At 32.1% G+C, this 27,405-nt stretch overlaps 1 protein-coding gene across 2 annotated transcripts in view; it reads left to right on the top strand.

Annotated features, from left to right (window-relative positions):
* EPHA7 (EPH receptor A7) overlaps window positions 1–27,405 on the top strand; it is a 160,736-nt gene that overhangs the window by 44,960 nt on the left and 88,371 nt on the right. For both annotated transcript variants that reach the window (XM_004673705.2, XM_004673704.2), the window contains exons 4-5: window positions 12,426–12,581; window positions 13,409–13,744. In XM_004673705.2, the coding sequence (XP_004673762.1) occupies window positions 12,426–12,581; window positions 13,409–13,744 (492 nt within the window). The remainder of the gene's footprint in view (window positions 1–12,425; window positions 12,582–13,408; window positions 13,745–27,405) is intronic.

Here is a 27,405-nt window from a genome sequence, read left to right as displayed (position 1 = left end):
ATAATTTTTCTCTAGTTAGGAAGATTTAATGCCCTGTCAGTTCTCTGTACATAATAAAACACTGTGGTATAGAAATGCAGCCAATGACTATATTCTAGTTTTTCCCTTTCTTCATAACAACTTTTAACATTTTTTTTACTTGGAATTATACAAATTTACATTATTTTCTTTATTATGATAAAACAGTATTTCATGTCCACATTTCTTTTTTTACTTCATATTGAGAGATGTGAGCATATATGTGTTAAATCCAATACTTTAAAGTGTTTGACTTTACTTTTTCTGAGCTCACTCTTAATGTTAAGCTGCTTTATTTAGTTTTTCATCCGGTATTCCTTTAGACTCAAATTTTAATATGAAAAAAGTGAAATACTATATGAACACATGAATAGAATTTAACTGTTGGTATTGCCATTTTTCTTCCCATATGTCATAGGTTAAATGAATTTATTTTAAGCACACATAAAATTGAATAGAAAATCAGAACTGTATAGAATGCACATGTTTATAATAATAAAAGCAAATGTAATAACCCAATGCATTTAAGTTAGTTGTTTTTTACTTCATGATAATTGTTTTTAAAATTTAAAAGAGAAGGAAGAAGAGTGAGTTGAAATTATTTTTCATAATGTAAAGTGTCAGTCTGTTTTTCTGTAATAGAAATTTTAATTATTGGAATTTTAGTAGTGGCCTATTTTGAAATTACTAACAAACAAAAGTAACTATATACTATCTAGAATATGGCAATTCTAGATCATCTAAAACTAGACTACTCTTGATTTTGAGTTTGGATTGGTCATATACTTAAAGAAAGTGGTGTTTTTTAAAAAGAATGCAGTATGGGTATTACTTTTAGCATTATCTTGGAAAAAGGTTTTAACATTGACTGTTTTGTTACGGCTTGTAATTCACAGTTTAGTCCTTTTCCCTCTTTAGCACCTTACATCATCTTTGTTAAAAGAAAATGTTCTAATTATAATCTTAGGAAATATTTGAAGTCTCATTCATATACTTATATTTATTTGTTAAGCATACTCATAGAGTTATGTTAGAAATCATCTGATACATTAATCTGTGCAGGTGTCTCCCTGTACAGCGTAACAGTGAACTCCCTAAGAGTGAAAAGTCCTTGAAATATCTTTCCTTAACTGATGTAGTTGGGACTGTATTGCCCTCTCTAAGCTGCTACACCAGTTCCATTAATCAGATTACTATGAAAAATTTACTAAGTGGTGTCAGTGAATTAACCTTTAGTAAATGAGATGGTTATCACCACATGCACGATGCTGCAGGATGAATAAAGATTCTTATTCAATGTAGGTTAACCTCCTACCATGTGTTAGACATTGTGGTAGGTTTGGGAATCCACGCACATATATACACATATACATGTGTGTGTGTGTGTGTGTACTCTAGTTGCTGCCATTCAGGGTCTCGTAGTGAGCTGAAGGAGACACACACACGAAGAAATAGTTATGGATATTAAATACAATAATTGTGGCATATTATACAAACCAGTTTGTATTGTCCTCAGTAACTTTAGGAGGTCTGGGAATAAGAAAGAACTAAGCTTTTAAAAGATTCATGAAGGATGGATTAGTCATTCACAAGCAAAAGAACTGAACGAGATTAGATATCTCTTTAAACATCTAACATAGTTTTTTTTTTCTAAAAACTTTACTAAAAATATTAATGGTATTCTAGTAGTACCTTTGTATTATCTTTTTTCAAAAATCTATGAATGCAAAGTGGATAGGCTATAGATAGAAGTGGGTCAGATTGTTTGCTTGGTTTGAAGATGAAATCAATTAATTTGTTTTCTGTCATAAAGAGTAGGAGGTCTTTGGGAATTCAGTTAGCAAATTCTTACTCTTTTATTTCTTACTAACAACTCTCGTTCCCAACTACTAGTATACTCACATATGTATGTGCATGTTTGCTTGTGTGTGTGCATGTAGCTTGTTCTTTTTTGTAAAATCGAGCTCAAAACATCATTTGTTGTAAGGCTTGATTCTGGCTGTTATTTTATTTCAAAGAATTAAGGATCAAGTGAATCTCCTCAGTCTCCTGATGGATCTTTTTAAAATGTTATGCTTCAGGGTAAACTGATTTTTTTTATGATCTCCAGAAAATTTTCCACCGACATAACAGAAATTATTATTTATCTCTCCCCATGTTCAAAATGCCGTAAACTGCTTCAGGGTTATTTGCTTCACAAGACTTAGTATTGATCCACATTTTGTAACAGACTAAATAAGGAAAAAAAAATCTTCATAGAATAGCTGGAAAGATCACTTTTAACTGAAGATTTTTGTCTCAATAAGATTTCTAATTATTGGAGTAAACTAATGGTGAAAAACTCCCGTCTTATACTGGTTGTAGTGGAACTATTTTTTAAGAAGTTAAAATGGATTTACTTCTCTTTTTGGCTATGGATTGGGTAAACTTTTCTGCAGATATGTAGAAATCTGCAATCTGTATTGTAGGAGAAAGTACAATTTTTGATGAATCTCTTACATATTGTGTAATTTAAATAAGTTGAATTGAACAAAAATGTTTATTAAATAGAGTAAAATTTCACTGTTTATACACATATATGTTATTCAGCTGAAGTTTTTTCAATTTGAATTAACTTCCACTTATGTAATATTCTGCTCTTCCCAGATAGACTATTAGCGCCATTAAGCTAATAACAGACACAAGCTAGTAACAGACACAAGTAGCTAGTAACAGACACAAGTAGCTCTCGGTTTTAAATATAACTGGTCAATAATATGTACCTACACGTCTACTTGTGCTGAGGAGTTTTCTCAGTTACGTTGACAAAATGCTACAGCTTTGACAGGAAAGGTGACTTTAGAATCTGAAAAAGGAGATAGTTAAGCATATAGCAAAGGATACAAAGTGAGTTACTATATAATTTTTCGGGGTAATTTCTTATGCTATATTATAAATTCAGTTATCAGAAACACACAGTCAACTGATTATCCATATTATTTGATCCTAGGTCAAATGCCATTTTATAGTATTTAGAGATTGTAATATTTGTCTTTTAGCAGATATAACTTAGGATCATTGCACAATGTAAAGAATAAAAGATTATTTGTTTAGGGCTTGAGTGAGTAATTTGCCTAATGATTTATTGTTGCTTATTTACAAGTGTATTTGTTAAATACAAGTGGTTTAGTGTTTATCAGGATTAAAAATGAGAATGGGATCAAAATTTTGCATGTACATTGACATTGTGAAATAGTTATTAATTAGTGAGTATTTATGATCTACTTGGCACTGTCCTAAGTTCTTCACATGAACTCTGTACTTATATCAGAGTAATTTTACAAGATAATCTTATTATTAAATCTCAATTTTACATATAGAAAAATTGTGTGTAGAGAACATAAGCAGCTTACAAATGTCACACAGGTAGTAGATGCTGGAGGCTAAGCCAAATTCAGAATTTATATAAAGGGACAAGTCCTACTGACTCCTCAATATTGTTTACGTGAAATCTTATGTGATAAACAGTCTGTTGTTCAAGATAGGAATTTTATTTTTTAAAATATGTTAAGGCAAAGATGTTGATCTTTCAAAGGATTAACTCTGAATCATACATTATGTTTTTTTTTTTCCTCGAATGTATAGCCTAAATTGTCTGAACTTCCTTAGTTTGTTTTCAAAACCATGAGGACTAATTGAGCATAATGAGAATAAATAATACAACTGAAATTATAAAACTTATTCTGTTATAAGAATAGAGGAGAAATATTTGAAAATCAACTTCATGGTGGCTTAAGTACTGCATAAGCGTGCTTTCTGTTTGCAGTCTTACTAACTGTGCATGGGAAGGAAGAAAAAAATTAAATTAACTTTTCCTAGCATTAATTGCTATTAAGAACTTTCATTATTTCAGCTGCTTGTTCATATTGATATGTCCTCAAGGAACTCTTGTAGTAAAATAAATTAATGCTGCCACAAATAAGCTACATTTTTAAAAAAGTTATTCCAAATAAATATAATGTTTGAGTTTGTTTAGCTAGCTTCTCCTAATTTATGTTTTTAGTCCATGAGAACTCCATGGCTTTACTATTTTGCTATAGACCTGACTTAAGATTACTCTATTTTAGTTCTTTTCCATTGGGGTTACTAAATCCTGAGGTTTCATAGTTTCTTCTTCTTTTTTTAATCTGTAAGTTGTTCTCAGAATAGACCTATGGGGATAATATTGAGTGAGATCCGGCAGGATCTGATTTCATTTTGAATTTTTCCTTTTATAGGAGTTGATTTTTTAAGTATTTTATATCATTTTAAATCTCCATTTCTGGGTTCTTTCTGGCATAAACCAAAATGAATGTGTGCATACCCTGAGAGCACAGACAGTTTTTGACATTAATGGCACAGCGACAACAAGAGGTGGGTGGGTAGGCAGATCCCTGCACAGTGCCTGCCGGTGCCTGTGTGGAATGGCGTGCAGATGCAGACACCTTTTTAGAACCTGGCTTTTCACACTCTTGCTGAGATACCACTGAAAGACTAAGTGGGTATGTTTGTGTGTAGGATTTCTGGGGCTTTATTAATGGTGGTGAAAATATATGTGTTTTTAAAGATTTCATTTCAATACAAACAATTGTAGGGACATTTAACAACTAGATTTCTGATTATTGAGTTATGATTAAAACAGCCTTTACCAGACAGAATCATAAAAAATAACAATATATCTGTTGCATGTAAGAATTAATAACAAGAAGACACAGATGTAAAAACTGAATATTGTGGTTTTTTTTCTGAATAACATACCAGTCAGTAGGAAAGTGAATTTGAACATAGAAGTTTTAAGTCAGAATCGAGTTCTCCTTTCATTGTATAGTTTAATATTTGCAAAGTAAAATAAGAAGAAAAAATAGATTTTGAGTCACTTGACACATTTGACTTTTTTTTTTACTAATTTTAAAAATATACTTTATTTTAAAATCGTATTTTGTAAAATAAAAACTATTAGAGCCCGAAAGCTCAACAAAAGCCCAGGCATATTCCAAGCTTATATTTTATAAAAGTAAAGGGGGAACCATTTTATATAATGCTTCATTTATTTCCTTTTATGCCCTAAACCTTTAAAATAAAACTTTGGAAAGCTTCTTCTCTTACATCTGTTTCTTTTCCAGTGTGCCTTGTCAACAAAACGTTAAGTGCTAAGATAACACAGATAAATAACACACATGTAATTATAATGCCCTGAAATTAATTTTTCTTTTCAGTTTAAAAATATTCAAATTATTTTCAACATTTGAACACCTGTTATCACAGATTTTATATTCTGTGTTTTCCCCCCTAAACTCTACGTATGTTAATTGTAGGGTAATAGGAATGGTGCCTCACAAACTGTAATAGACTTGTTACATCATGTTTTTATTCTCCCTGCCCACTGTTCATTCTCAATGTGAAAAATCATAGCATATCAGTGACAGGAGGTCTGGCTTTCAGGCAGACTTTTGTAATTATTCCCACTGAGACACTGTCAATAGGATTAAAATACAGATTCTGGATCCGTCCTTCGCAGATGAGGTCAGCACTTTGAGCAGTGGGAGTACTATTTCTACAAGCTAAGCTTTCCCCTTTGTATTATGGAAGCACAGACATTAATATGACACAAATATTTGAAGGCTCCTATGGAAACAGACTAGTTTTGCATGAATTGAGTAAAATGTCCATCTGCAATAAATAAAATAACAACATTCATTAGGATCCTAACTATGTATATATGTAGATTCTATAATAATACTAAAGTCCAGAAAGTTTCAATTACAGAACAATCCACTTATAGTTCATAATTAATAAACTCTTTGCAGCTGCATAACTGTGGCCGGAAACATCTGCAAAGCCTCATATTTTACACACAGACACATACACATAATTCCTTCAGAAAAAGTTCAATTGTGCTTAAAATCACAGGTCTGGAAACCGAGTATGACCTGAGGAAGCTGAGTCTAGTTGTATTCAGTTAGCTTGTGGGAGGACAAAAGGGAGGGGAAGGAAACCAGCCCTTGTCTGACGAAGTGATGTAGGTAAAAAGTAAGAATATTCAAAGTCTATTAAGAATCCACTAAAATACACGTATGTGTAATGTATCAAAAATATCTCCTAAAATTAGCTTGCTATCTATTTAAGTTATAAAATCACTATGATAAAACTGTAACTCAGATAAAATATAATTACTCATAAAACTATATAGGTACAGATAGGTCAACATAATATATTAAGTATAGATTTTCATATTTTTAATAGTTATACTAAATTTATCATACACGTAAGTAAGCTTCACAAAATTAGATGAATATATGGTATATGTTTGAAAGACAAACTAATACATTATTAAACATATGCAATTTGCTGTTTTCTCTTAACATTTTTAAATGTTCAGTTTGAAGTTTTATTATTAATGAATTTTATTATAGATAGCAGCTTTACTGGAATATAATTCACATGCCATATGAGTCACCTATTAAAGGCAACATGTCAGTATTAGTAAGAGCACTATACAAGCATTATTTTAAATAAATTTTATAACATTTTCATCACCTCATTATAGAAAACCCTGTACCCCATAAGCAGAGACACTCACTTCTCCACAGTGCCCCACTCCTTAGCAATGACTAATTTACTCTCTATAGATTAACTATTCTAGGTGTTTTATGTAATTGGCATGTTACAATATGTACTCTTTTGTGATTAGATCTTTAACATGGTATAATGTTTTCAAGTTTCATCAACATTTAAATGTATCAGTATGTAACTCCCTTTGATTTCTGAATAATACTGCATTCCATTTATTAGTTGATGGATATATTCATTTTTCCTTGTTTGCTATTTGGGATAATTGTTGCAAACTTTTTGTAGATAGTTCTATTGTGTACGTACCTAGGACAGTGGAATTGTTGGATAGTAATGGCAATTATGTGTAATCTGAGTAACTACCAGTTTTCTTCAAAGTGGCTACACTATTTTGTATTCCCAGTCTCAGATTGTGAACGTCCTAATTCCTCTAGATTTTTACCAACACATATTTAATCTATGTTTTAAGCACAACCGCCCTACTGAGTATAAGGAAGTCTTTCACTGTGGCTTGATATCCATTTCTCTGATGGCTGATCGTGGCTTTTCTGCACCTTTTTATATATATCACTTCTACCAAAGAGAAATATTTATTCAGAATTTTGCCCTATTCTTAGTTTTACTAATGACTTATACATGTATATATATTTATTTTTTGCTTCATTTGAGTTTAATTGGTTTCCCAATAATATCTACTTTTACCTCTCATCAGTTTTATTTTGGAAATGTTTATTAATGTATTTTCTTTAGAGACTGAGTATCTGAGAAAAGGCTTGGAACAGAGTTGATAATGATTCTGAAAACCCGGAAAGCTTTTAAAAATATAGAAATATCAGTCTCTAATAATATATCAATTATTGTGATGGAGCCAAAACTTTAGTGTCTCTCAAAGCATTTATTTTTATATTTTTTAAGATTTTATTTATTTATGCGTACAGAATTGGGGTACAGGTCAGAGGTGCAGGGGTGGTGAGAGGATTCACTGGAGACAGAGTCGGGAGCAGAACAGGCAGAAATTGATGAAGTACATTGCTGAGTGGTGCAGCAGGCGGGTCAGGAGAGGTCTGCCACACCATGTGGTCATCTCCAGGGCCTGGGATCAAACTGATGATGCTGAAGTGGCTTTAGCTTCTTAGTGTTGTGCTTTCACCGGCTGCACCACCAGGGAGGGCCCTCAAAGCATTCTTAATGTATATCATGGAGCACAGCTAACTAAGAAGTGGATTGTCAGTATTTAATATCCAAGATGGTGTCAGTTATGTTTGAGATTTAAGTTAGAGCTTTGAATTTTCAAAAACAGAGCCATTTAATGACATGGACATCTTTCCTGGCTTTAGGGGAAATGTATAAGTATGTGCATTTTGGGAGATAACCAGTTTTTAGGAACAGTCCCTAGAGATACCACCAGATTGTATTTTCACTAAACTTACCCTTTTAAGGGTGAAAAGCTTCATAAAATTAAAGAACTAAAACAAGTCTGATATGTGCATCCTCATTCACAAGGAAGAGATAGTTTATTTCCCCTAACTGTTTGGTCTGAAGGGGAATTTAAATTTGGTTGTGGTTTTCAGCACGCGCTTTGTGATTACTTGTTGAGAATACAATTGCTACACCAGTATCCTGACTGCTTCACAGACTCCCTCATGCATTCCTGGCATTCCCATTGCTTGTTGCTTAAGCACTTAACACCCACTGAAGACAATATTCAATTGTGTGGAGACTTTAATCATGAAACAATACAAAGCTCACTCTCAGCTCAGATATTTGAATATCTTAGTGTTCAAATTTTTTTGCAGTCCTCATACTCAAGTAACTCATTCATTAGTGGGGACCGCTATTGCTTTTGGTGTTGTTTTTAAAAAAACTTAAATCCTAAATGTTATTTGAATTGATTTAGTTACAGAGGGATAGTAATTTCTTTAACAACATTTGGGATTAGATATAATAACATATTTATTTCACTGTAGGTGACAATATAGCAAATATCAGCATATATTGCAATATAATTTAGTTAGATATATTACACTGATGTTATCACTGACTAGTAAATGAAAGTTTCATGTGCTTCCTTTTTTCTTTGGTGGTTTTCATTTAAATAAATGACTAAGATAAATCTTACTTAGTGTATAGAGTCTGACAAGATTATGATTCTTTGATTCAGGATAATGAGCTTCTGTTATTTTAATTCATAAAGGCCATAAGGGTTAAAAAAAGGTCAAATGAATCAATCCCAAGGCCTCTGCCATAACAAGAATACGACTACTGAAACAATAGGTAAAGATTATTTAAAACAAATTTCAAACATCTTCCTGATCTTACTCATGATAGTAAAATATCACTTAAAATACGATGTTTAGTAAAAAAGAAAAAATAATCAAAGGCAGGAAATTAAAATGGTATCTTTTCTTAACCGTAGTACATGCACTATGTTAATTACAGTTTGCTTTGAGTTCAAATACTATTGAACAAATTGAGAAATAAAGCACAGGAAAAGAAGTCTTAAAACTGTTTTTGCACAATTCCTAGAAAGTTTTTCTTTTTCTTTTTTGTATATGTCATAATTATGGGTAAAGAGAATTTATCTTTGAATTTCTCTGAAGGCATTTACCTCAAGTCATTTTTACTGGTACTTTTCTAGAAACCAACTGCATTTTTTGCCTCAATGACCACATGGACTTTTTGGGAGTGGCAGGAGAGCATACATTCTTCCTTATGTAGTCAACTTGTTAAACCACTTCAGCCCACTTTATCTCACTGAGAATTTTACTCCAGCTATTTCATGGAGTTTCTCATCTGAAATTTTAATTTTAAGAGCATCTGTTAACTTCCTTCCCAAACTTTTTGCCACCCAATTGCTCACTATTATCCTAAAAGTTACAGCGTATGTTTTTGCATATTCTTAGCTTTACTCTTAACTCCACAGCTCTGAAGATTTTATACTTATTTTTAATAACTCTTAAATTAATAGTCTCCTTAGAGGTTAAGTGAAAATGGTCTTGTTACAACTTATTATTTTCAGTATTAACTGAACTGAGACAGAACATTACTTCAAAGAAAAAATGTTAAGATACTTTTATGACCGTATTTTTCTGGCATTACCTCTATTATCATCTATTTAATGATAGCCATACATGCAGTCCATAATTTTGCAGACATCTCTTCAATGCCAAAATTCATAGTGAAATTGAGAATACCAATTTAGTATCTCTTCTGTAAGATGTGCTAGGATGTTATTTCATAGTTTTAAAAATTAAAGTAATGGCTTTAAATTAGTAAAAGAGCATAATGGTAGACAATAAGTACCCACAGAAGACTTTTAGGGTTGCTAACACCCTTGAGACCCATTGAATAAGTGCCAAACTTAGGCTCATTCAGCAGACAAGGCTGGTGGGGAACATATGGTAGAGTATCAGTAGTCCTGTGTTCTAAATCCAGTTTGAACCTAAAGAAACAGAATTATTTGAAGAACTCAGGTTACTTTTGCTTCAAATCTGTTTTCCCATCTGTTAAAGTGGTAACAGAATTTAATGTAATTTGAAAGTTGAGTGATAAGGGTTTTCATTTTCTCTCTATTTTCTACAAATCATGCAGGTTGAACAATAAATGTCCCTCCTAATTTATGAGAAAAACGGGTATAATCCTTTAGTTGTGTTGTAATATAGTTTAGTTGATAATATTGTTGCTGTCTAGTGAGCAGAAGTTTCATGTACTTTTTTATTGGCAGTGTGAGAATGAGAATTCTGAGGGATTCTACTTGGTACTAATCACCTACTAATTCTGAAAGTCCTACCTATTAGATGCTAAATTCTGTTGCTCTTGTGCTTCCTATTTTCCACCTCCCTAATGTCTTCCCCTTGTACAGGATGATAAATACCACATAATATTATCAAAGTGTGCCAATACACCTCTCTTCCTTCCCTTCTCTTTCCCTCCCTTTCTCTTGCCTCCTCCCTGTTCCTTAAAATCTGGCTGCTGGTTGTGAGTAAATTTTGTTGTCTCTATTTTATGGATATTTATCTGATCATTGAATTACAGACAATACAAAGAGCAAGATACAGTGAATACTTAAAGGAATTTTCATCCTGAGAAACCTGTGCTAGATTCTTTATTCGTCAGTTAACCATTCTTTTATGTGCAAGATCATATCTTTAGAAAGATTTAGAAAGATTTTAAAGTGGTTACTATTGTTTTATTATTTTGTAATCAATCTTATTGTTCTGCTGTGCTTTAAATTTGGAGTAGTTGTTAGTGAGATTACATGAAGATGCATGTATCTTTCTCGATAATGTTTGTGAGTTCTTTCCTCTTACATGAATTGAAGAAGTAAGCTATGGAAAGACTAGCTTATGAAGGCGGGAGTGATCATGTATTTAAAAAGTGATGGTTGTAATTCTGTTTGAATATTGTTATCACTAATCTTTCTATAATAATGTCTTTAATTTTCTGTTATTTAAATGCCTATTTTATTCATATGAGACATTCCTATTTACTTGAAATTCAAAAGACAAATATGGGCTCTTAATTATATCAGCATTGTGGACTAAATATTCAGTATGCAAATATTTTATTTCCTGGAAATTGGTCATTTTTTTTCTGGGAAATATGCATTCTCTATAAGTTGGATTGGTCTCTTTTATGGTAAATATTCACTAGCTCTTTATATATATATATATATATATATATATATATATAGTTTATTGATTTCTATTAAATTTTAAAGCCACTAAAAAGTAGATATCCATTTAATAAATATGAAGGGTAAATTAAATTTATTTAACAAACTCAGTCTATGCTACAATTAATTTACAAATATTGAAATAATTATAATGTTTTAAATTATAATTAAAGTGTACAAAATATCCAGTGATACTAAATGGTCTGAGATAACCTGATTTAATAACAAATAAGGTCTGAGAAAATAAATACAACTTCACTAAGAGGTGCTGCAGACGTTCTCTGGGGCTGATTATTGCTGAGAACATTTGCTGTGTTAGCATCCCTGAACCCTTCACCTGTCTCAGCAGAGGAGAAGCAGTCATTGTCTTTGTAACTAATGACTTTCACCTTAATTCTGTTGGAATAAGTTTCTCCTATTCACAGAATTCCTTATTTTTAGTAACAAGGCAGTTCATTTATTGGAAAATAGCTGCCTTATAACATGAATGATGTGAAATTGTTACAAACTTGCCACAAAACTTGGAGGGGTTAACTTTCCATCATTTTCAACAGATATTTTTTACATTATCATTGTTACTAATCTCATAAATTATTTTAATATTTTCAACATGAATCAAATTAAGTAAAAGTTAGCTAACAACTATATTAGATTAAGAGAGAATGACTTTGATGTATAATAATGTAGATTAACAAGAAAATTATTTGTATTACAATTAGATTTATCTTGAGTTAAATTTCCTATGTTTTTGTTTAAAGGAATTAACTTATGTTTAGTTTGACTATCAGGTGAAGCTAGCCATATCATGTAGTTTTCATTATTTTTATTTTAAAGTATACTATTAAAAACTGGGCTGTTACAGAATGAAACAAAATTTTGTCCGAAACTGCTGGACTTTTTTGACTAGTAAAGCATTTATCTACCTAATGAATTTACATTTGGATTCCCTTGTCTCTGTTTGGATTCCCATGTTTTATATTGTTGTGTGAAAAATTAACTATCCAGGCCCAAAATGTAGAAATAATTACATAGAAATGGCCAAATCAAATTTCATTTTTTTTGTTTGTTTTTGTTAGATACTACTAAAATTTAAAAGTTCTACTAGTTCTAATGCTCCTATTTTCATTTTCTTTTGTATACCTAGCCTGTGGCCGTGGATTCTACAAATCTTCGTCTCAAGATCTTCAGTGCTCTCGTTGTCCAACTCACAGTTTTTCTGATAAAGAAGGCTCCTCGAGATGTGAATGTGAAGATGGGTATTACCGAGCTCCAGCTGACCCACCATATGTTGCCTGCACAAGTAAGTTCCCCATAATAAAGTGAAGGACTTTTAGAGCCGTCCACTCATTTGTCCTGTTGTGACATTATTGAGATAGCTATTGAATTTGGGATTATGTAATTAATTACTATTAAATATTTTAAATGTTTAGACAAGCTCTTAAGTCTATTGACGAGAAGTTATTTATCATCTTCACTGTAACTTTTGTGCCTGCAGTCATGATGCTCTTCCTTATTTTTCTCATGTGTCTAATAGGAATCATAAAATAAAATATAAAATTTATTAGTCCTATGTGGTAGAAAATGTGATTTAAATGTAATGGTTTCCAAATGAGAATGCCATCACTAAACAGAACAAATCTCATAATTTGATGCTTCAATTAATGAATGCTTGAAATACCAGTTCTGAAACCAATCCTAGACATTAGTGTAAATCATTCTTGAGCACATAAAGAATGAATAGATGCATTATCTGTGACATGGTTGAAAGGAAAGCATTATTTTAAACATCACCAAAACTGTTTTTTTAGGTGCATTAACTGTTCTTTTTTAACTGCTTGGAAGAAAAATAGCTAAAAACCATGGCAGAAAGTACAGACAGTTGTTATCCTGTTTTCATTTTGACATATTAAATGGAAAATAAATAAAACTTCTTGCCCAGTGAATTCAAGGAGGCTTTTATACAGCTTCTCTAGTAAAGGTTTATGCAATGTTTATGTGAAAGAAAGTATTTTAATTAGTTCTCTATATGGTAATTTAACCACTAACTTAATACCCCTTTCCTTCCTTTAACTTTTTGTTAATTTTTCTATTTTTGTTTATTTGTTTATTCATTTTTGGCTTCCAAAGGACCTCCATCTGCACCACAAAACCTCATTTTCAACATCAACCAGACCACAGTAAGTTTGGAATGGAGTCCTCCTGCAGACAACGGGGGAAGAAATGATGTGACCTACAGAATATTGTGTAAGCGGTGCAGTTGGGAGCAGGGAGAATGTGTTCCTTGTGGGAGTAACATTGGATACATGCCCCAGCAGACTGGATTAGAGGATAACTATGTCACTGTCATGGACCTACTGGCTCACGCAAATTATACTTTTGAGGTCGAAGCTGTAAATGGAGTTTCCGATTTAAGCCGGTCCCAGAGGCTCTTTGCAGCTGTCAGTATCACCACTGGCCAAGCAGGTATGTTTTTTATGTTTGTCTTAACTAAGTGAATAATGTGACTGCCTAAGTGAGGTTTCTGGCTTGAATATTTAGTTAACTGGCCTACACAGAACTTGATTATTCCAGTTTGTTGATCATTCACACCTTTAACTTTTCTTTGTTATTTCTCCTGTTGCCTGTTAAACCATTACTGAGCTCATTAATATCTTCTCCAGAGAGTTGGCAGGAGAAATAAATGGGGAATAGACTGTAAACCAATTTAGAGTAGTCTAAGATATACCACTAGGTGGAAAGATACAGAGGAAGAGTGTGAAATTTTTGGCCATAATGAGATGTAAGATATTTCTTGCATGCTTCCATGTTGGTGTGGTGTGTACTCATGATCATAATCCATATCCTACATAGGAATAATAAAAGAGTGGACTGCACTGTCTCAAATAGTGTCAACCACTTTTTTTATCACATAGAATTTGATGTTTGTATTATTAATAAGTCTGTTTTAAAATTCACATGGCAAAATTTTAACTTCGTAAGTAGATTTGTGATAACATCAATATACATAATCTCAGAATAAGTACTTGGGCGGTCTCATGAGTTTCTCAAAAGAAAAAAAAATAATAAATAATAATACCCATGATGACCGTGGACTTGTAGCTTAATCGAAATTTTCTTAACTGGCGTTTGAGATGCCTTTCTCGGTCACATCTTTGCTGTGGTAAGTATGTTTTGGAAAATACAAATTGGAAAGCAAGTTTCAAAAAATGGAGGCTTTCTAAACCTTCAGAGAAATCTTATTACTGAGGGATGTTTCAGAAATTGGGCCACTTCCTCAAGCTTTTGAAAAATTCTTGCTACTGAAGGAAGATGCTGTGCAGTAGAAGGGGCCACTTGCTATGTCATCAACATTAATAAACTGGGACCTGCACTGGAGTGTGAGTTGTTTGAGCATCATAATAGACTTGTAACAAGGTGTTTTTGATCTTTGGCTAGATGTCAAAAACTAACCAGTATTACCCTAAATTCCTGGACATGGACTGATCTATTCTATACTTCTATGACAATTTTAGCAAAATGTTACATTTTTTAATTATACCACCGAATAATAACTGTACATATGGTCTCTTACTTCCATTTTCATCAAATTAGTGGGCTGTTATGCAGTTTCATTTTAATGTTTATTTAAGACAATTGCAAATCAGATCTCTGGAAATAGAAGTCTGGAGTTAAAAAAAGCATAGAAAAGCTGAACCTTAAGGAAATTAAAAAAAAAAATAGCTGGTTTTACTACTACTTGGTTTGATTCATTTTATTTACCTTTATCTATTAAGGATTCTTTTCAAATGCTTTTGTCATTTGATATTTGTAACTATATTACTTTACATTAAACTTTATCATCATAACTTTACAGTGAGTTTAAAACATTTCCAAACATGATTCTGATACCGGAACTATGTTTGAATTATTTATATCAAATATAATAAAGCATACTTTTATTTATGTTGAATAAATAAAATACCTAAAAATACTGCAATGATAAAGTTATATAAATAGAGCTTTCCAAATAGGATGCTTGGTGGATATATTTTGTAACGCTTCAAATATATGTTGTTTTCTTTTCCATGTTAATACTACCTGGGCTAAATAGATCATAGATTTTCCATTAATCATGAATCAAATATCTCATAACAGTTAGGTAAAATGGCCTTGGGCAATGATTCTCCGCTGGTTAAGAGCAAACTAGGTTTGCTTTTTTTGTATGTGCATTTGTTTTTTAGTTAAGGTAATTTAAATGTGCAAAGTTAGATTTTGATGTCTATACAACTAATAAATTGAGTGATGTACTTAAACCAATGATGTAGTTTATAATTTGTTAATTATATCTCAGTAAAATAATTATAAATTTAAAATAATAAATATAGAAAATTAAAAAGCAGTCTAGGTTGAGGCTTTATATTAAAGTATTGACAATTGCCTACTCTCTCCTAAATCTCAAATGATAAAACCGCATGAACTTACATTGTTAGCTTTTTCTACTTTCAAAGTGAAATGCAGTTAAATCAGACAGCAAACTATTTTTAAAGTTTTTAAAGTTTTAATTGATATTTAACAGAGAAAATTTAGACTGTCAGTTTGTTCTCTTGGATTTGAGTACTCACTGTCCGCTCCACCATCACCAAAAAGTGTGCTCTTTTAAGTGGTAGTGATATGAAGTGGGTCCATGCTCATGACTATCCATATAAATCTACAATAATATTTGAAATTCTTTCTCCATTAGCAGAATAGCATTGCCTCTCACCTAGTTTATGCTGAGGTGACTTCAACAATGAATTAAATCTGGATTTCTGATCAGTTATTCCTCTCATCAGCAATTCAACTGATGCTTACTATTAAAAGGCTTATTAAGGGAATCTTAGTGTATCTGGGCAAGAATGGAGAGTTAGGACAGAAAATAATCACGCAGTATTTGAAAGACAGTGTGTGCACGTTGTAGTTTCTTTTTTCTGTTATGTTTGCAGTTTAGAGCTCAGGATCCATGCCATGCTATGTACACGAAAGCCATCTAAGAGCCCTTGTCCGTTGCTGGGGTAGCAAGGAACTATTGGTCTTCAAGGATCTGTGCTGCAGCTCCTGCTTTGCCATTTGTGGGGTACATGCTTTTAGATAAATCACTGCATTTATGTATGAGTAAAATAGGGATAAAATAATATTTACCTTTTTATACTACCTTATTAATTGAAACAATATTGAAGAAAACTTGAAAAATTCTTTGTTGACATAAAAATGTTATTGTAGTGAGTAGCACAAAGAATATTCATTAGTTCCCTTTTTATGTGACTCCTGTCAAGGGAAATCACACTAAAATCCTTCTCTGTCACTATGTTGGGGGGAGGGAACACTGGGGGCAGTTTTGTATTTTTACATTGAAAGAAGGAGAAATTCATTTTGTTTGGCCTGTAAAAAGCCAGACTATTACCTAGTCAAAAATTGTCTTTATACTTTCTTTTTTCATTTAAAATGAAAAATATATGGAGAAGTAGTATGTAAGATACTTACTTGGATAATTATTGCATTTCTCTATTAAGAACATATGACCTGTACAAGCAAGTTAAAATATATTGTTTTGTTTGTGTTAAGAGTGCTAGTAACTAATTAAGGGTAAAGTCACATAGATCAAATTATTTGCAGTAAAGATAATGATATATGTGAGAGGGAAAGCACATGCACTTAATTTATTGCATTATGTTCTTCATACTCTCTTGCCTTTGAAGACTCCTGATCAATATCATCTTCATAATTACAGAGATATTCTTAAGTACTCACTATTTAAAATACACATCTTTTAATATTTAGCCAACTGACCAAGTATTATGTAAAGATGGGAAAGTAAAGTGTGGTGTAGTTATTTCTTTGTACAGAGCCTGAAAAGGTGGCATATATACATTTAGTCACACACTAGCAATGGGCCACTTGACTACAATGCCATGCCTACTATAGTAGGAATAGAACATGGAAACCCTAAAGAAAGAATAATTCACCCGATCTATGAAAAAAGGGGAGATGGTTCTCACAAAAAAGATGTCAGTCAATCTGGAACCTCAGAATGGATATGGTATTGCTAGAATTAGGGCAGGTGAAGCATTCTCTTACTCTTCACTAGGACCTTTCCCATTAAAATATTTAATTGCCCTTCTATGCCTTCTACAGAGAAACAAAAATGGCACAGAAGTATGGGAATTTGTAAAAACAGGTCATCCTAAAATTAGTGACCTTGATTCACTGTGGGATCATTGAAACAATTAATTAAACAATTTTTAACTTTGTAAGATAAGACAATACAAAATTATATGTGATGTTTCCCCCCAGAGAGACTTAGGGACTTAAACAATTAGTCTGTTAGTGATTATGCTAAGTTTATATGTCTCCATCATTGAATGCAGTTCTTTCTGTATACTGAATGTACAAAATGTTGTATAATTAATTCCAACGAGGAAACTCGTCATACATAAGAAAAGTCGAATGGTTATACAAGATGAAAACATTGAGATATTAATGGAAAAAGCATAAGATTTGAAACTAGATGACATCATTAGTTAATTTTAGACAAGTTATTTCACCTCTTTGAACTTGAATTATCTCCAGAAATGGTATCATCTTACCTCATGTTTTAGGAATTGTGCTTTTAGTTTAATGAAAGTTATACTTACTAGAATTTTTAAGGTGTGCTGTAGTAGCACAGTAATTAAAATAGAAGTAATAATAAGAATTGCTAGTTAGTGAACATTTACTATGTTTGTGGTGCTTTTTAAATGTAAGATATTTGTTAAGAGTGGCCATGTTTGGTTACTTTACTTCTGTGAATTCACATAACCCTTCTAATTAGCATAGAAGTTTGGGATCCAAAACCTCCGAGAACTCATCTGATGTCCATAATTAAAAGTCTTAATAGCATGCAAACTATACTATAGTGCAATGCACGGTTGATAGATAAGTAATTACAGTAAGTGAGTAATTGGCTCAATAATATGTGTACAGATGCTATAAATTTTAATGGGATTGATAATTTTTACAATGTTCTAGAAAGCACTGGAAAAAAAATTACGGAGGAAGCAGTAACCTCTTGAAAGAGAATATAGTTTCGAAAATCAGGCTCCCTAGGAAACAGATACTTCGTTGTAGATAAATGAACAATTGTATTGGGGGTGTGCTTAGATCCGCACCTAGGGACAAGAAGGGAAGGGAGCAGGACTGAGCAGAGAGAAGATACCCTTGGCCGGCTTGGAATCTACAGCCACAGGTTCACTCTACCTGTAAGGGACTGCCAGGTCCCTTTTGAAGAGTGTGACAGGCATATATTTCTGTGTTGTTCAGACATCAACTGCAGACATCCCTAGGGAAGAGCAAGGCATCATTTTTCAGACAAGCAAATTCTAAAGCGGGCCAGGAACTGAGTTGTGCTCTCAGCAACTATCTTAGCAGCTGGGCAGATAAATTCTTCAGTCCTTCCTTCCCTAGGGGGGTGTGGGCAGTCAATCACAACATCCTTTATCAAGTTAATTGTTGCAAAAGAATAATAGGGGCAGAGTTCAGAGAGTGTTTAGAGAATAGTGGTCTAGACTAGATGAATAAAGATTTGTTGGAGGGACAAAGGTGAAAGTTTATTTTTAGGAAAAACAACCCTTTTGGTAGTTTGGGGTGGGAGCTGGATAATTTTCAACAAATGACATAACTGACCCTGGTTTACATTTAAAATTTTTAAGGTTGTATATCTATCACAGATCATTTGATATTTTAAGTATTTAAAATTTATATTTCTCTTGCTTAGCCTTGACTGCTAAGGTTTAAAAGGGGAAGAAGACATTTTCTGAAAATATAAGAAAGTGTCAACAAATCTGCCATGAATTCCTGCTAGTCTCTCTCCAAAAGTACTATTTTTTTCCCTTCACCATCCATTTTGCTATATAGATGGATGAATGGTTTAAATACACTGATACACACATTATATCACTGAAATTTGAAGTAGTTTGTAAAGTGGATAAGACAAATATCAATACCATCTATGGGGGAAAAGTTGAAGCTTATGAGTATATGATTTTACTAAAGTCACACAGTAAATTATACAGCAGCCACCCATGATTTTGAGGTAAGCAAGCAAGTACATTGCTTACCTCAAAATCATTAAGTGTTATATAATTTTACCATGCTCTGCTATCTTAAAAAAGTTTAGCGCTATAATTCTTTACAGGGGAATTTGCAGATAAATAGTGATAAATTACTGTTCAATGAAAAGGGGACTTACAAAGAAGTGTTATTTCCTGAGGTTATTAATAACAAATATAATCTCTGGGAAAGAGCACTGGTAATTTTAGTATTTGCCTTCTGGCTATGATTTTGTTGCCCTTCTTCAAGAAACTTTAAAAATACTCCTGCATATCTTAATTTGACTGATTTCCCTCATGTTTTTAAATGTTCAGATCTAATTTCTCTGCAGAATTAAAATTTGTACCAGTATTTCCTTAGATTTGTAATGCTTACATAATGTTTCAAATGAAATATAGTCACAGTTATATAATATCATACATAAGCAAAATTATACAGAAAATACAGTATCAAAATAATTTCCTATATTTGCTAAAAATATCACCCCTCTGATTTATGAATGTGACTTAATAGTGGCTATTTTACTCACCAGTTAACTCAGATCATATCTTTTCAGGGATTTAAGATTGTAGGTGATCAAATGATATGTCCTTTAAAAAAATAAGTTCATTCCTTTTAAGTTTTATATTTTTATAATTTCTGGGGAATTTGTATACTATTTCCTTGTATACTATTATAATAAAATGTTTATTTTAATAAGGAAACTGTGTTGATAGTTAATATTAACATTGACAAATAGAACTTACTGAGTGCATACTATATGCTGATGATTTTGCCTGAAAGGATTTACATTATTTTCATATCTCAAACTGAGGAAATTCAGGAGAAAATTACATCTTTTGTGATATTTGAGCCAGTATCTCATGATGTTTTTATAATGTTCTCCACATATTATCTGTGAAATGTTTGTCTTTCTTGCTTAATTTCCTATTGTAAGAAGGCAGTGGCAATTTTGGTTTCATTCTCTAGCCACTATAATGTTTTAGACCCAACATTCATGCTTATTAAATTTGTTGATTGAGTATATAAATTACTTGTATGTTGTAATATGAAAAGTGAATTTCCAAGTTTCTAAGATTATAAAGATTAATATATAATGAACACATTTATTTCAAATTTAGCATATTTTTAATTATGCAATTAATACATAATTATTTCAAGTACAGAAAATTTTAGCTTGAGTCTATAGATTTAGTAAAAATTTTAAAGTGAGTTTTTAGTTATAGTTTGGTCTTTATGCAGATATTTGAACCAAAGATTAAAGTGATTTCCCTTTATTTTGGGGAACTTTTACAATTCTTACTATTTTGAAACCCTGATGAAGATAAAGTCAATTTATTTTATTTTATGTAACATTGAATAACTAGTAGCATGAATGGGACTAAATTTTGAGATCTTTGTTATTAGTACTTAGGACAGTAAACACAACACCAGCTTTTTTATATATTATTTTAATACATACTCATATTTTAGTTTAATGACTATTTAAGAGTAGAACACATCTATGATTTTTCTCAAAGAAAATATGAGGAAGGAATAACCGCTAAACAACCTACACCTTCATGTTCATGAACCTTTTGTAACCTCCATCCCAATATCTTTGTATTATCAAATTCTCACTTTTCGGAATAAGTTGGGCTGGGCCCTCCCTAGTAGGGCAACTTGTTAAAACACAACACTACAAAGCTAGCCCCAGCTGCTTTCTGCGAGTTATGTCTCCTGCCACCTGGCTCAGCAGACCTCTCCGGTCTCTCCCGCTGCTCCCCTCAGCAGTGTACTTAGTCAATATGCCTGTTCTGCTCCCCACTCTGTCTTTGGTAAATCCTCTCTCCACCACTGAACCTCTGGCCTGTATCCCAGTTCTGAATGCATTTTTTTTTTTTAATTCTCCTTAATGTTGGGTGTAGGGCAACACATTTTTCAATATGAGCACTTTGTAGACATTGGAATGAAAGCTCATTTAAGGTATTTTAGGTAGCCTTTCCTATGTTTAATTGAATACATTATACCTAGCCTTTTTCTAAATTATTTTATCTCAGAGTTGCTTTTTGTGGAGAGTGTTTTGAATATCTGAGAAGAAAGTGTTAATTTGTACTGTAATGCAGCTATAATATGCTACAAATTCAGTTGTCTCCCTCCATGCACACATTCATATATTGAAGCTATAACTTGAAATCTGACAGTTTTTGATGATGGGGACTATAAGGTGGTAAGTTAAACGAGGTCAGAGGGTTATAAAATGAGAGTCCATGTAAGAAGAGACAGCAGAGAATCAGCTCTCTTTCTATTTGCCTATACTTTGGAAGGCCATGTAATTACACAACAAAAAATCAGCAGTCATCTATAATCCAGGAAGAGAATTCCTACCGGATCTTGATCTAGTACTTCCAACCAGCCTCAATAAATAACAAAATAAATTTTGGGTTTTCTTTTTTTTTTTTTTAGGCTAATGCTGATATGTGTATGTGTAAATGTGTGTGTGTGTGTGTGTGTGTGTGTGTGTGTGTGTGTAGCAGTTTTTATATGATTAAGAAGTGAATGTTGTTCAGGATTTTCTAGTAAAAAACATGGCTATATTTTGGAAGTATATATATATATATATATATATACATGCATTTATTTATTAATTGATATAGCATTGGTTTGTAATACTGTATATGAAAAAAATTCTGGTTTGAAGATAGCTAGTCTGTGGTATATTAGAGCATATTTAGAGCATATTAATATACCAGCCATCTTTTAAATAATTTATTTCTGTTTTATATATTTTGAAGGATGTATTTATTTTCCACATGTATGAGGAAAGGTTAGGCCTACACACTCTTGTGGAAGGGATAGGGAGTAGGAGTGTAGAGATTTTATGCATTTCTATGATTTGTCCTCCTCAAAAATATACTAAGCTTATTTGTTATAGTGTAATTGTAAATGCCAAAAATATCTATAGCAATATTTTGCTTTTGATATCCAGTTTTGTTTTTTTAACAGAACTAATTCATTATCTTCTAATATAATGGATATGCTGGATTGAGATAGAAGAACATTCATGAAATAAGATAGTTTTCAAGCTTTAATAACTTTGTCTTATTCTAAGCAATGTTAAATTAGCAGTTTTTATATGGTTAAGAAGTGAATGTTGTTCAGGATTTTCTAGTAAAAAAAACATTTTATGGCTATATTTTGGAAGTTTATATTGGTGCATTAAGTTTAAACTTCCTATAAGTAGACTCCTCAAAAATATGAGTCTACATTAAAATCACCCTGAATTAGACTATATGGATGGAATTATGTGAAGAAATTCTCATTCAATTGGCTGTCCATAGTGGGAGATCCTTTATTTTACTACTGTCAGTTTACTGAGTGGATGGTATAGCAAATTGAAGATATATCCTATGCCAAATTATTTTAAGGAAATAGTTCACTTTTAAAATCCAGGAGTGCAGTTGAGATATATAAAATCTGTTTTAACTGAAATGTGGCTAGTATGACTACTTACTATTACTTTTGGAGGAAAAGTATAAAACTCAAGTAAACAATGCTGATTTAAGAACAAAATATGTAACTTTTTTTCTGGTGAAAAGCTCAACTCAATGTGGATTAAATTCAGTCACTTTCTCTGGAACTATTATATAATTATAAATAATTTAAAAAAACAAAGTATATGTAATGTAGTACATTAAAATCACTGTGTTGTGAACATAAACTTAAAATCTTAAAAGATTTTCAGGATCAATTGTATGCAGAAGACATTTTTGGTTAATCATTATTTAACTGAAACTTGTTACCTGATTTAAAGATTTTGATCTGTGAATTGTTTGTTTATCTATCATAGAGCAAATAGTCACAACCATTTCCCCTAAGTGTTATTTATTAAAGGAACAGAATTATGAAGACATACACAGTTTCAGGTGGGAAAAATGTTAGAGCAAGAAGTCAATAAGGTTTATTTTAGAGAATGAAAACTAATAGAATGGTAATTTTATATATTGTTTATATAAACAAGTTCACATAACATTATTTGTGGTGGTGGTGGTGATGATGATGTGATAATGATGCCAAAAATTGCCCCCATAAATTTGAAATACATTTTTTTATGTCCCCTTCAAGTTTATCTGTTCAACACTGCAGCACTCAGCCATAAACTCCATTTCAACACCTGAATAAACTGAGCGACAGGGTTTTGAGAATGATAGGAGATGGGTTTAAATTGACAAGCATTTAGTTGTTCTGTTTTCAGTACTAGTGTTAAGAGAGAGTAAATGTTGATTATTTTATTCCTTGCTTCATTGGTGATGAATTGAAGCAAATTTGATTCAGACAAGCAATCTGGTGGAATGATGCAGAGCCATCCACAAAAACATCTGTACTAATCAACCAATGCAGTAAATTAGAACTACAAGGAAAAGACATTGATCCAAGGGGATCATTAACAGTTTTAACCAACTGATCTAAGTAATAGGGTAAAGGAGAGAACACTATCAGGATCTTGCTTTTCCTATCAGTCGATTACTGCTGCAAAAGCCCAGTTACAACTTGTTTCAATTCCAAGTGTTTTATGACTTCGATTCCCTTTATACAATTGTAGACAAGAAACAAGCATCAATTTTAAGGTAAAAACTCAGGAAAAAATTTATCCAAATTTCCTTCACTCTGAGTACAAAGAGATTGATCACAACGGGAGAGATAATTGCTGCAACCTACCAAAATTAATCAGGGAGAAGGCAGAGTGGATGATGTATGTTCTGTGACAAAGTACATGGCAGAGATGTACATACAGACCTGTAGACGCTTGCCTTCTTTAAGACACAAGGACTAAAGAAGGATACCTAGAGAAAGCAATTAGCATAGCTTTAATGCATACAGTTCTTAATTATCCATAGCATGTTGACATCAGATAATTAGTATCCCAGTTTTTAATAATATTTAATCATTAACTTCAGCATATAGAAAAACATAGATCAGGTGCATAGCTTTCGTAATATCAGCCACACATGATAATAGATGCAGATAGGCTGGTTGAGCATTTCAGTACTGTGTAGTATATTCAGATATTACTAACACTATTAAACACAACACCTTACTCCTGTTAACATTAGTCTTTATTACGTGTGATCTGATTTTTATATACTTATGAGTATACACATGCATATAGACAGGTACAACTACAGGTTTCTTTTAACTGCGTGCATTTTATGAAGACATGTGTGTTCCTAGAAGAAAACTAGGACAGTGGTGGAATATTGAATATTAAATAAGAATCCTAAATCTCTACATGGAAAACTAATGAATGGTTTCACTTGACAAGAGGAGGTAAAGCTTTAATTTAAAAGTTTGAGGCAAAAGTTTTATAAGCATCAACAGTTTGAAGCTGGCAGACTAGCAAAATTACACTGCAAAGAGCAAAAAGGAGCCCCCTCATCAGTTGGATAGGAGAACTGTCACATTAACCAAAGGATGGGAAATTTCCCAACTCAGTTGATCATAGAATTAAATGTCACAGAAGGTCAATAGAATGAAGATAGAAGAAAGTCTATTGGATTTCACAATTTCGAGCCATGAGAAACAATTTTGATAGACAACTTGGGGTAGAAAATGTCATAATCATTTTTGTCATGGTTGAAAACAGCTAACGTTATGGCATATGTGGTATGTGTGCTCAATGTTGGCTGAACTGAATTGTAATAGATTACTTTTTATGCTGATTTCATACAACATTTATCAGACTGGTAAAGACTCTTTAAGACAGAGAGTGAGTCTGAAATTTGTTTGAAAAAAAGCTACTGCCTTTGTTCTTGTCTAATATATTATCATAACCTTGTTTTCTCCTTGTTTTGACATCTCATCCTATTTTCACATATCCCTGACATCACTAAGAACCCAAATTTAGCCTCACATAAATTTCATTGTTGAGAACTTGGTAATCTCAGAAATAGAGGTCAAAAAAAAAAAAAGATGTTAACAATGTCGCTTCTAATATATTTAGTATCTTAATATAAAATCAAATGACAGGTTTCACACCTCAATTTTATATATATATATATATATGTGTATATATATATACATATATATATTAAACTATATATATATTAAACTGCAGATGTATTCATATATACATATATATGTGTATATATAGTTTATATATTTAAATTACACCCTATATCATATGCTTACCAAAAAAAAAGGAAAGCAAACTATAAGTTTGACATCTATAGTCTTATTCTTTTCACTATTACTAACAAGCCTCTGTTTTTGTTTTTAGTCATATTTCCTTTATTTTTAAATACTACATAAACAAAGAGCATAAACAAAGAGAAAAAAGCAATGCTATTTCCTCCAACCTTGGATATTTATATGACGTGTAAGTCATTTCAGGTAGACCTGTTGCATTAAATACTGATGCTGTGTTCGAAAAGATACCAACTGCTCTCCTTTAGACACGTTGAGGTTTCATTATTTTCTTCAATCCAGTAATGAAATGGATGAGTGGATCTTAATTATAGTGTCCAGTGACTCTTTTTCAGACAGATTTGCTGGACAAGCATCAGCTAATCTGACAAATCATGAACAGTTACTTTATATTTTGCTTGGGATTAAGTTACTAGAACCTACAGGGAATATAAAGAACTGTATCACTGATAAAATGTGTTGGGGGTTTGCCATTCTGATTTTCAATTTTAATCAGTAATCATTAAGAATGGAAAACTATAAACATAATTATCTGACAGATGTACTTCTATACATTTACCTATTGCACTTAAAACACAAACAATTCTGTGTATCAGATTTACACATCCAAAATGATAGAGAAACTATTTTTAAGTGTATAGTTATTTGGAAGTTTGTAATAGTAATTAATATTTCCATTATTGTTTGAAAATTTCCATAGAACAAAAAAAAATCAGTCTTTAGGCTCAGATTCTTTTCTGACCACCGTTTTCCTTCTTGTGCAGTCCATGTACTGTACAAGGTGATTTGGTTTTCCTATTTAAGGCTGGTCTTGTAGACAGGTAAACTGTTAGGCATGCTCTTTATACAAACTAGGGTGTTAAACCAGGATGTCTTCATTAGTTAGAGCAAGCAAATGAGTAACATGTAAGGCCATTTTTTCCAATAACGATCATTTAATTGGACATTTTGTTTCATCTTTCTGTACTTAGGTGTATAATAAACATACCTAAGAGGACTAACAAAGAAATTAAATTTACTATCCCTCTGGGTAACTGAAATTACTCTGCATTGTTATAAAACACTTTTTTTATTGTTCTTAGATTGTAAATAAATATATTGACAGTAAAAAATTAACAGCACATTCAGGATGACTTTACTTAATAATGATGATGTAAAATACTTCTTATGCCTTTCGATTTATCTAATTTATAACTCTGTTTGATTACCCCAGCATGCCTTTCATCTGTAAGAATTGCACCCTGGGGACTAGTCAACTTATTAATTCATCACTTGTTCTTTTATGGTTGCAATCCCCATTATAGTATGAACATAGAGTGATACTCTCTTCTGAAAGCTGCCAGCCAACTGGTTCCAGTCTAGCTGACCTTTTGTTTGTAACTATGATCCTAATGGTTTTTCTATTGGCTTCTGTTTCTAATAGATTCCATTACAATCTACCTTTTTGTCTTATGGTATCATGATGAGGCTAGGACAGCAAGAGTGAATTCCACACCTGCAATTACAGAGTTTTATAAAGAGGAAAGACCTGCTTCGAGTTAACCCGTAGGCTTTTTTAAAATGCCTTTTGATTTATCTGTCACCTGATCCATCAGCAATGAATAATTTTCATGGAAGGTGCACTTTAATTACATTCCCATTTGACTTGCATTATCAAGCCCTATCTAGGTAATTAATCTCACCAAGTATCCAATTTCGGCCTTTATTGCTGGCAGGCAGGCCTCCTGAATTATGTGTGCTTGAATAGGTCTTGGGTCTTGTTAACCAGGCAGATCCTGAAAAGGATCTGGTGCCTTCTAAGTCCTGGAAGTGTGTCTTAGATGTTTTGTTTTTTTTTT

This window comes from Condylura cristata, unplaced genomic scaffold (genome assembly GCF_000260355.1).
Source record: "Condylura cristata isolate star-nosed mole 26May11 unplaced genomic scaffold, ConCri1.0 scaffold00001, whole genome shotgun sequence".
Lineage (NCBI taxonomy): Eukaryota > Metazoa > Chordata > Mammalia > Eulipotyphla > Talpidae > Condylura > Condylura cristata.
This window is presented reverse-complemented; position numbering and strand designations above follow the sequence as displayed.